At 39.2% G+C, this 12,462-nt stretch overlaps 1 protein-coding gene across 2 annotated transcripts in view; it reads right to left on the bottom strand.

The window, feature by feature from the left end:
- L3MBTL3 (L3MBTL histone methyl-lysine binding protein 3) overlaps positions 1-12,462 on the bottom strand; it is a 121,360-nt gene that overhangs the window by 67,462 nt on the left and 41,436 nt on the right. For both annotated transcript variants that reach the window (XM_044917674.1, XM_044917673.1), the window contains 4 exons: positions 12,322-12,426; positions 6,214-6,349; positions 4,243-4,334; positions 1,618-1,769 (listed from right to left, as the gene is read on the bottom strand). In XM_044917674.1, coding sequence (XP_044773609.1) covers positions 1,618-1,769; positions 4,243-4,334; positions 6,214-6,349; positions 12,322-12,426 — 485 coding nt within the window. The remainder of the gene's footprint in view (positions 1-1,617; positions 1,770-4,242; positions 4,335-6,213; positions 6,350-12,321; positions 12,427-12,462) is intronic.

Raw genomic sequence — 12,462 nt, forward strand, 5'->3', positions numbered from 1 at the left:
AATATGAGAATTCAATCAGCAAATCCAGACTGTGGAAGACTCAATAGGACAAACACCCTGGTTTCTTCAGTAAAAGTTACAAGGGCTAGAGAAAGAGGAATAGGAATCTATAAATTAAGAGATGAAGAGAAACATCAAAACAATCACAAAGTGTACACCTCATTTGGATTTAAAACCACCAAATCTAAAAAAAACAAAACAAAACACAAAAAACCAAAACTAAGACAACTGGGAAGAATGTTTAAGTATGTTAATAACGTTACGGTATTTATAACATTATGAGTTTCAAGAAAAAGAATCCCTATGTTTAAAAGATACATACTGAAATAAATACAGATGAAATGCTATGCTATCTGCAATTTGCTTCAAAATAATCCTGGAGTGGGGATTTTAGGAGAAGGAATACAGAGAAAACAAGAGTGAATTTTAAGTTGATAATTATTGATGCTGCATAACGGCTACAGGCAGGTCTCTCTTATTCTGCTTTTGTACATGCTTGAAATGGTCTATATTTCAATAAAAATTTTTATTGCAAACTGAATGAAAAGACATGCTATGGGGAAAATTATGCTTCGCAGAAAAAAGCTGGGGAAAAACACACCAAAATATTCAGAAGTACTTGACTCTGTGTGGTATAATCATGGAACTGCTTGTCTACCCTTTAAAAAATTCTGTAAAAAGCACATGTAATGTATAATAGAAAGCATTTTAAAAATATGAATAGCAAATGGCTTTCAATGCCTCTCCTTTTTAAAACAATATAAGTAAAACTGGTGAATGTCTAAGAATTTAATTTGAGGAGTAATGGAAATTATTGATGACTCTGCTGAATTTTTAAATATAGACATACTAAAAGGTAAGGTCAGGAAACAAGCTTCCCCGAAATGTAGCAACACCTATATAAATTATTATTCAATTGATACTGTAACACTAGCCATATTTTATAAAGATACGTGCCACTGCTCTAAAATGTTCTCACTGCCAGTGTTCTAGGAAGGAATTAAATACTTCAGAAATGCCTTTCACCAGGAAACTGAATTGTAATGATCAATAAACATGAATTAGGTATGGAAATCATTATTTCAACTCCTTAATCAAAATATGATGGCTTTATTGTATATAGTTATATAATTTTATAATATTTTGCTCCTACTACTTTATGCAGTTTGTCCTAAAACTCTAAGGATTAAAAACAATATTCCTCAACTAATTTATTTATATCTGGCAATTAAAAATGGTTCAATTAGCTACTGGGAATAAAAATATGAAGGAAAATTAAAATATTTTCTTGAGAAAATGGATACCCAGGATGAGGGGGGAAGTATGCATCTCTGTGCACTCCCACGTGAACATGTGTTGGGCAGGAGGTAAACCGCACTTCCCAGCAGGAAGTGAGTTAAAATACAAGTCATAAAGTCGAATTAAAGGATACTATTTAGAAATATGTGCCATTTGAAACAGGTGAAAAGTCAAAAATCTGAAATGGGAAGGAGTGGGACAAGGCACTGTAACTTTTTTGTCACGAGCTTGGCATTATTATTGTTTTCAAACCATGTACACCTGGTGGACTTGAATACACCCACTACAGAAAGCACACAGCAACGGAAAAGGTCTCACCAATAGTCATAGCTCTCATCCCAGTTGTCAAAATGTACCAGGAAACGATTGTCCACCATATCTGTTACCGTAGCAACACAGATGAACGCAGGATTCTTTTTGTCTACAGCTTCAAGCTTCATTCCAACTCGAAAGCCTGACGGGATCACTGTCTACGAAACACACAGATTTAATTAGAGATAAGCACACACTTAACAGCGAGATCTGGACCCTCTCTACACCTCCCACCCAAAGACCTGGCATCCGTCAGCTGCATTCACGTTATTTAAAGAGCATGTACTAGTTTTAGAGCAGGGTCGCTTTCCAATGAGCAGCAATGAGAAAACAATGTCCTGTTGGTACACCCAAGTCAACTATCTGGATATCAAGACTAAACCACCCATAACCTCAGAGAGTTTAGTTAATTTCAATATGTGTTTTGGCACTGCAGTTACCAGTTGGGCAAGTTTAATTCACCATATAGTTCACTTTTTGCTTTTCTTGTCCTTGTTTACAGACTTAACAATGAAAATTATTTCACACAAAATATGCACTTAATGAAGTTAAAAATATGTATGAGTGCAAGTTCACTCCCATTTTTGAAAAGATCTCTCTAAAGAGTACTCTACTGAAACTAGGTCATCTTCAGACATGAAAAGCTGTAAATTATTACAACTTTTACCTAACACTATAGATATTATTCACAAAAGCACCAAAAGAACTGGCTGAACATATATAGCCACTCAAAATAGTTTGTAATATAAGGAAAACCAAATGACCAGCCATCTGGGACATGGAACTAAGACAATAATAGCTCAGTAAGATTTAGTGCTTGAGGTGCAGTAAAATGTAAACATTCCTTAGGATCTTGTGTGAGGAAAACTATCCTAACTCAGAGAAGTGTCCTGGGATATTAGTAATGCCAATTGTAACACACAAGTCATTTCTGCCCTTCTAAAAAAAAAAAATCCTCTGCCCAGACTTAAGTATACAGATACCATTCTAATTACTTTAGGCAAAACAAATGTTATCTCCCATTTTACTATAATTATACAGCTATCATTACAAAAATGTAGACAGCCACATATCTGAAAATGTTAGCAGATGTCTTATATGAATAGAAGGAGTAGGCATTAATGCCACACAGACACCTTGATGATACATTTAAGTCCTGAAATTATTTACCAGGGTTCTGACCACAAATACTTGAATATTCTGAGGTAGAAGAATCTAGAAATAGAAAAATTACTTTCTTCTTGGATATCAAACTCATAGCCCAAGATTAAGTTGTGCGCTAGCAATGCACAGAATTTAAGATGATGGTTCAAGGCAATTAATCAAATCCCTGACTGAATGCATCCTCAGAGAACAGACAGGGTTTAGGAGGAATCTTGGAGCAGGCTGCTGAATTTTCCACCTAACTGACCTTCCTCCCCTGTCTTGACAGAGAATACCTACTGACAACACAGTATTTACATTTCAGTAATTAAGCTCTCCTCTCAATTAAGGGATTTTAAAATAATGATCTGGCTCATTAGTTCTATTAGTTACCTAAACACACACACACACCCTCTTGAGTTCTCTAATTCGACCTGGCTTATGCTCAATTTGATCAGAGACTCTTTTAGTCATCAGACCAATGCTCAAAACAACTGGTTAAAATCATTTCCCAAATGGAAGGTATTTGGAATGGGTGAGAAAGTTTCTGCCCACTCCTAATATTCATTTCCATTTGGAGGGAACCCCATTATTGAAACATTATTGTCTCTTTCTACATTCTCACTCACTGTTACCTGACTGGTGATTCTGGAAGAAGGAAGTGGTCATACTCTTAAAAGTAAGTTGGCCTACAGGGCACGCAGTTTCCATCTGCTCCTGTCCCTGCAGGGGTGTAGGTCTGCCCTGGTCCAATGCTCCTGGGCTTGGGGGGATGGGGCAGAAGGGTCAGGAAATCGTAATTCTAGGTCTCAGAATCACAAAGCTCATTCCTCAACAGATAGAGGCCATGCATGTACTCCAACTGAGGCCTTATCTGTTATAAAGATGGTATTTTGGCTTTCCACCTGCTTGCTCTCTGTTAATTCCAATTAGATCAGAATGTGGACAAGAAAGAAGAGTGTAACATGTTGGGCTTCTTCAGAGATGCAACAGGGAACACGCCACGGAAAGTAGGAACACAGGTCAAAAAAGCGGGAAATACATACACATCCAGACTTTGCTTCTGTCATACGGCAAAATAAAGCTACACACTGGAGTGAAGGTAAATCATCGTCCCTAGCATGCAAATACAAACAGGGCTACACTCATCTCACTGCATGAATCCCATGTGAACAGCACTCTAAGCAAGGGACACTAACAATAAAATATCCTGCTCAATTTCAATTTTTTAAATGTACTTTTACTGTAAATTACACCAGGGTTTCATACTATGTTGCCTTCTACCCTTAAATAAAACACAATATCCATGATTTGCCTATGAAATATTTATTCATGATGATTTTAAGCAAATTTTAAAATTTAATTAAGAGTACTCTATTTACCAAAGCAATAAAATTTACTATAGTCTCTTGTATCACTTTTAATTTAACCTACGAAACACTCAAAAGTCATTTCCCTTGAAAGGAAAAGTATTTTGGATGTACTTACTATATTCTGATTTTCAAATAATGACTTGGGAGCAGCTTGAGCTTTGCATGTCTTAAGATAGGTCTGCCAATTAAATTCTTCTTCTTTATAACCTTGGATAAGCACATATATATGGACTTAGTAAAATGTCAAAATACTTCACACTTAATTTTCCATTCCCACTTTTAGCTATACTTCCAACATGTTGAAATCAAACAACTGATTTTTTAAAAAGACAAAATTTAACTCATAATTCGTAACTATAGATTTTCTTACACAGGCTGTGTTAATTTCCAACAAATCATATTACTTTTTTTCAATTCCGAATGAATGATAACGGATATAAAGAAAAGGTAAAAGGAAGCAAATACATATTATACTCAGGTCTGCGTCTTATTACCAGGCCATTTCTACCAGTATTTAGGTGGAACTGCTCAGCAGTAGAGGAGTAAGCCAGAGGAATCAAAATCTTTATTTTCTCCTCCCCTGTTCTATTTTGAGAAACTCACTTGTAGGAACAAGTGGGAAACTGGAGAAAACAGTAATAAAACAGAAAAATCTTTTTGGCCTATCACCACCAGAATGACAATTCAAGATTTATGAAGTAAGCATGTTGGCAAATTACAATAATGGAAATGTCCTTGCCTTAATGCTCACAATTTCACATATAATGTTGCTGAAGCCAACATTTCCTTTAAAAAGGAAATTGAGTATTTTATTTTATCTGCTCATGTTCTCTCTTCTACTTCCATTGAAGTCCAAAAGGCAGCATTAAAAGTACAGCTAATAATTCGCCACATATAGGAGGTCAATTTATATAAAGGCATGCAGATTTTCTTTTTCACCCTCATTTTTTTCTCTGTGTTTTTGCTTAATCCTTCAGCCATCTGAAAATACCATTCTGCCATTAATTTTTCACTTAAAACCAAAGGATGGCTAGTGCATGAAAAAATGAGAGTCCTGAGACAGGCCAAAAATATCACACTAGTCACCTGGATCTTTGACATCAAGTAAACAATACTGAACGTAACAGTTGAAAGAAATAAGATATTGTTAAATACATTAGGGATGGACTGAAAAGGACAGTTGTTATCCTTGGATCTTTATGTAAAAATGAAACAGGCAGAATGACTGCCAGACTGTCCTATAAAGAACTCAAGAATAAAAAAGTAATTGCTATTAATTCAACCCCCATCTAAACCAGCTTTTAATGCTATATTCTCCTTTCCAATCTTCTAAATATTAAGATTCATGAATTCAATGCATAATTTCTTGAGATTCTCTATATAATGAAATATCAGTAAGTAAACTTAGTCATTTAAATAGGTTAGAACTAAATTTTCAAATGTGTTTTTTCAAGGATATATGTATTTTTGACCCTGAACAATATGGATTTGCACAGTACAGGTCCACTTATTCATATCTTCTCTTCCTTATGATTTTCTTAATAATGTTTCCTTTTCTCTAGCTTACTTTATTGTAAGAATATAGTATATAATCTATGTAACATACAAAACATGTGTTAATTGACTATTTATATTAAGAGTAAAGCTTCTGGTCAACAGTAGGCTATTAGTAATTAAGTTTTTACCGAGTCAAAAGTTACATGTGGATTTTCAACTGTGCTGGGAGATAGCGCCCCTAACCCCTGTGTTGTTCAAGAGTCAGGTGTGTGTGGGGGTGGGGGGGGGGCGGCGCATGGGTGTGTGTATGAAAGAAATCTGTAACTAAAATTTGTATTCAAAATTAAGTATCAATCAAATATTATTTCATATACAAAGAAGTACATGGACATAGTTTATTCTCTTAAATAGGATTCTACTTTTTACATTTCTTTCACTTTAATGAATGTATTTTTCTTCATAAACAATAAGCTTGAATTTGGGCCTATCCGAATCATTATAAAGTCTGAATTCTTAAAAATTCCAAATCACCATGTAAGGAAAGAAGCTTTTACAGAATTTAAAATATGAAACAGAAAAGTGACAATACCTTTCGGAGGATGGAGTTTATGGCCAGTTTTCTCACACCACCCCACTGGGTGAATATCCAGAGCATCTGCATTTACCCAGAAGTCATAGCAATCAGAATATCCATCAAAGTGCAATTTTATCCGGTATCCACAAACCTGAAATAGGTAAAGCATGATGACTGACTAAAAAAACAAAAAGAAATCCAAAATACCCAGAATATCTATGTACAAAACTTACTTACAAAATAAAACAAAATCTATTGATTTCAGTGCAAGAATAAATATGGACATCGGAGCGCCTGGGTGGCTCAGTCGGTTAAGCCGCTGCCTTCGGCTCAGGTCATGATCCCGGGGTCCTGGGATCGAGCCCCGCATCGGGCTCCCTGCTCAGCGGGAAGCCTGCTTCTCCCTCTCCCTCTGCCTGCCTCTCTGCCTACTTGTTCTCTCTCTCTCTCTGTCAAATAAATGAATAAAATCTTTTAAAAACAAAAAACAAAAAAAAACCATGGACATCAAGTGTAAATAGCCTATGTTAATCAAAGCACCCTCATTAACAGCAACAAAAGCAAGTGAACAAAATGACAAAAATCTAAAGGCAAAGGCGATTCATTGGGAAGAGCTGAGCTGCGGTGCTTTGGCATTCTTCCCAGTTATATTAGGAGCACACAGATACTGGGGGAAGAATGATTTTCCTACATATACATGTCCTCTCTGCATTCTTTATTTTGTACCAGCACGTATCACCAAGGAGGGCCGGCAGGGAAGGAGCCGGCCCCACACAGGGTACGCAGCCCCTGCAGAGTCCCAGGGTTGACGCCCTGCTGTCCACTGCCTAAATGCTGGCCCTTAGCCTTTACAGAGCTCTGCAGACAGTGACATTTGGCCAGATCAAGGCTGGTACATAGAGGGAAGTCAATGGCTTCTCCTCTCTACCCGTAGCTGGGTTGGGAGAAAGAAAGGCCTTCGTCAATTCATACTTAGATGAGACAGGTTCCCTGGAATGCCAATAAAAACTCACTTTATGTAATGCATGTTGAATGCTGAGGCCATGCATCTGTCTGAACGGTTCCTCTTGGGGAAGTTCTGAGTTAAAAGGTCACATGAGTCTAGGAGGTCTCAGCTGGGTCACTCTCTGCCTTGGGCTCTTAGAGAGAAGTTCAGCCTCTCAATCTCCTTGCCACTAGCACCGCAGATGTGGAACCACACAACACACCAGACCTCTAAACACTCCAAACAAGAAGCCTGAGACTAGAGCATAGAGCCAGGGCAATTAACAATCCCCGAATAATAAGGTAGCTGTCTATTTACTGCCACACTATTAAAATCCAAGTGGCAAAACAAACCGTACAGGATGAGTCAGTGTACGAGAAAAATTATATATACATGAATTCATGTGTATTTTTATGTGTGTGCACATATGTGATAGTCTGTATACATATATACACATAAGTATATGTATTTATACACATTTATGTACATACTTACACATGCACATATAAATGTAAATTCACAGTAAAAAAAGCTCTGAGAATATATGCCAAAATATGGACGATTTCTTTTGTTTTTTTTTTTAAAGATTTTATTTATTTATTTGACAGAGAGAGACACAGCGAGAGAGGGAACACAAGCAGGGGGAGTGGGAGAGGGAGAAGCAGGCTTCGTTGCTGAGCAGGGAGCCCGATGCGGGGCTCGATCCCAGGGCCTCGGGATCATGACCTGAGCTGAAGGCAGACGCGTAACGACTGAGCCTGGGTCCAGGTGCCCTGACAATGATTTCTTCTGAGAAGTGGGAATGAGAACGGAAAGGCCAAAAGGGAAGGGTGGGCTTTTTATATTTCATCTTCTATATGAATATTTTTTCAATTAGAATGTCTTGATATGTTACATATATCAGATTTACAACTGAGCTGACTCCCTCCAGAGAGACTAGAGTCCCTCCGCAGAGCCAAGATGGGGGTTCCTGCGAAGTACGTCTCTGCCCCCCCGCCCTACATCAACCCCACACCCAGAAGGAGCTCAGGGGCTGCTTCTCTCCTCAGTCTCAGAGCCAGGCAAGCCTACTCTGCCTCACATTCCACTGTCTCTGGTCAATGCCTGAGAAACAAGCCCCTTTTGTGACTCCTCCCTCTAGTCCCCTGGGGTCATACTGCTCTGAGCTTCACCTCCTGAGTCAACCTCCCCGCCTCCTCCTGGCCCCACAATCTCCACTATGTCTCATGCTCTCTGGAACCCTCTGCTTTGGTAAACAATCTCTGACATCATCAAACTCCTTGTCCAAAGGCATATGTAATGCACCCCTCTCAAGCCTTCCCTCAAGTGGAGACTGCTCCTTCTCCCACTTTCTATCCCTCTGAGGCTCAGGAGAGGTTACTGCCTAGGCCCCTGCTCCTGTGAGTCCCGTGTCATGTGGCTGCATCACCAACTCGTCCTTATCATCCCACATACCACCCTCCCAAACATCCTTTCTCACTCATCAGACACTAAGCTCTGGCTTCCTTTCTTTCTCCTGAGTAATTCCCTCGTGCGCACAGATGATTCATTCTGTCAAAGGACCCTGGCTCCTTGCTCCCTGCGTTTCTTCTCCACTTCAGTTACTCTCCTGAATCTTGTCCCATGAGGAACTAAACTGCCTCTCAACTACTAAATTAAAACATCTAGTGCTATGAAGACATCCTCCTATTCAGTTTGCTAACCCGATTACTCCCTATACACACTTCTTCCTCAATCTCACTGAAATGTCTAGTAACTCCCAGAAGTTGATCCTTCTTTTTCCCTAGCGTCTGCCCTCACCCTGAGCCTTCCTTCCCTAGCAATCACTGAAAACATTCTCTTGCCAACATTTTTTAATTGTTGGCCTCATGTCCTTCCTAAAACACATGCCTGACAAAATTCCATTACCCCCTCGATGCACCTAGTCTGCACCTATATGTGGTCTAGGGACTATTGCTGAGGGGGAAAAAAAAATTATTCACAATTTCCTGTTTGCAAATTCACCTACGTGATAAAATTTATTTGTAATCCAAAAACAGGACTCATGGTGTTTGGGAACAGATGCACATACAGAGTGGCGAAAAATGTGAGCTGCCTCTTGTGCAAGTTCCGAGGTGAAGTCGAAGAAAGCAATGCGCTCTCTGCCTTGTTTTCCATCTCATTCTGTAAGCCAAACGCCCTTTGCATAGTCAGTTTACTGCTACATTTTTCACATTTGTGCTTTCTGTTGGCGATTTTGCTATTTAAAATGGCCCCCAAGCACAGTGCTGAAGGACTGGCTAGTGTCCCTAAGTGCAAGAAGGCTGTCATGGGCCTCATAGAGAAGACATGTGTTAGATAAGCTTCAGCAGGCATAAGTTATAGTGCTGCTGACCAGGAGTTCCATGTTAAAGAATCAACAAGAGATATTAAGTAAGATGTCATGGAACAGAAATACACATAAACAAGGTTAAATATTGATCAGGTGACAGAAATGTTGTGACCAAAAGCTCACAGGAACCTAATCCTGTACTTCCCCTGAAGTAGTGGTCCAGGGTTTGCTATTTATAGGACTCAACTTCCACAAATGAGAACCAAATGCACCTGTAGAGTGGACTCTCCCTCTGTGTAGCAATCCTTCTAGATAGCCGTGTCCGGTTCCCACTCCCATTCTTCACAACAGCCTTTTCAAACCCTCCTCCCTCTCCTTCAGCTACCATGCCCACGACCTCCATCGTCACTCTCAGTGATTCACCTTCTGTGGTAAAGAAGCTGTCTTGAACATGTGACTCCAAACTAGCAAACCTGCCCATGCCTGTGCACACCCACCCCCTCCACCTCCACCCTGCTAGAACCCAAGAAGAGATTCCTGCTCCTGGCTAAGGCTGGGTCTCCTCATATACCCTGGATCTCAACTTCCCCTAGCCCCTCCTTATCAATTATCTGCTCTCTCTGAGCCCTCCAATCCGCTGCTCCCTAGCTGCTTTTTCAGAATTCATTCTCCAGTCTCATCCCATTATTAAAAAAAAAAAAAAAAAAAAAGGCAGGGGGAGGGAAGAAAAAGAAAAGTAAATAAAGACTATCTCTCAGGCTTAGGCAAACAAATTCCCCCATAGTCTTGGTTAAGAATGTAACAACTGGCAAACCTTTTTGGAGCAACAAATAGCAGCATGCATCAAAAATTTAAATTTTAATCATGCTCACAAGGGCACTGTTTGTAATAATGAGAATGATGAGAAAGTGAAGACCACTCATTTGTTCATCAATATGAGAGAAATTAAATGAATTACAGCAAATTAGTAAAATGGAACACCACCCAGTGCTTAAAAATAATATGTATATAAAATATAAGATACACTGTCATAAAAGCAAGTTCCAAAAATTATGTATTATACCATTTATATGTAAAAAAGAGAAAAATATACGTATATATATTTTTACAAGTAGAGAAAACATCTGGATGGAACACAGTGAATGCATAAGGGTCATTATCTCTGGGATCTGGAATAAGGAAAAGCAAGGAGTGTGAGAGAGGACTTTTCTTATAATGTATATTCTTTTTTTAAAAAACTATTTTATTTATTTATTTGAGAGAGAGAGAGAGGGAGAGGGAACACAAGCAGGGGGAGTGGGATAGGGAGAAGCAAACTCCCCACTGAGCAGGGAGCCTGACACGGGGCTCGATCCCAGGACCCTGGGATCATGACCTGAGCCAAAGGCAGACGCTCAACCGACTGAGACACCCAGGCGTCCCTATTTTAATGTATGTTCTTATACTAGTTGAAGTTTTCATGATGAGCAAACATTACTATTATAGTAAAAAGCTAGACAAACTAAAATATATCTCCTTCAAAACGAGGAGTTGGAACACACACAACACACACACCTTAAAAAGATCCCCTTTTTTACAGCTAAACTTCTCAAAAGCAGTCTACACTTAACTGAATCTGCTTCTTCACAATGCTTCCTCAATTATTTAGGGAACTAAGATGAGCTAATATATGGCAAGCACTAAGCTCAGCATCTGTCCCATGGTCCTCTCTATGTAACTGTATATCATCATTATTTACCATAATTGTCATCATCCATCAGATGTTACTGTGTTCCACAGGAGCCAAGCTTCTTACAAATTCACTAAGTCACTGAAAGAATATTATGATAACTAAAACTAATACACAAGAGATCATCTTATTCTTTTGGGGGGAATTTTTAAAGACTTTATTTATTTTGTTTTCGAGACAGAGGGCACTTGAGTGTGGGGATGGGCAGAGGGAGAGAATCTCACGCCAACTCCACACTGAGTGTGATGCGAGGCTTGATCCCATGACCCTGAGATCATGACCTGAGCTGAGCTCAAAAGTTGGATGCCCAACCTACTGAGCCACCTAGGTGCCCCTTCGGGAGAATTTTTAAAGACACATACCCCTGGCTCAAGAGAGGGAGGAAGGTGGAGGCTAGCACAGGAGGAAAAAGTGAATTCTGCACAGGAGGAAAAAATAAATTCTAAGAAATGCTCTCAGTAATATACTAGACTGACATATATATAAATAGACTTGGACAATTTTTCCTAAAAAATTTCACAGAGGTACCTTGAAATACTAAAAAATACACAAATATCTGTTGGTCTAGTTCTTTTTCTTTTTAAGATTTTATTTAATTATTTGAGAGGGAGAGAGAACAAGATGGGGAGGGGAGGCGTGGAGGGAGAGGGAGAAGCAGACTCCCCACTGAGCAAGGAGCCTGATGTAGGGCTCCATCCCAGGACTCTGGGATCATGACCTGAGCTAAAGGCAGACTCTTAACTGACTGAGGCACCCAGACGCCCCTGTTGGTCTGTTTCCTATGTGAAGGAACCACAGTACGACCAAAGCTATGGAGTCAGATGGACCTGGGGTCAAATCCTGGTTCTATCACTTTGAAGCTGTGTGGCCCTGCATACATCACTTAACCTCTCTGAGCCTCAGTTCCTTTACCTATAGAACAGGAATGAAAAAACATGACCTGCATAGGATTCTTGTAGAGATTCAGTGAGTTAACGCACAAAGCAGTAAGTACAATGCCTGGCATGAAATAAGCACTGAACAAATGGCACCTTTTCCCATTATTAAAACCCCAGAATCACCACTGTATTGCAAAAATAAAGACAAGGCAAGGCTTACCTCAGCCACAGTGAGGACACAGTACACAGACTGATGCTCAGGGTCCACACCTTCTAACTTCATGCCAACTTTAAACCCATTTTTGTTATATGGAAAGGACTGATACTAAAATGCAAAATGACAGCAGTTTTAGTATTTTAT

Source organism: Neomonachus schauinslandi, chromosome 8, assembly GCF_002201575.2.
Source record: "Neomonachus schauinslandi chromosome 8, ASM220157v2, whole genome shotgun sequence".
In the NCBI taxonomy this organism is placed as follows: domain Eukaryota; kingdom Metazoa; phylum Chordata; class Mammalia; order Carnivora; family Phocidae; genus Neomonachus; species Neomonachus schauinslandi.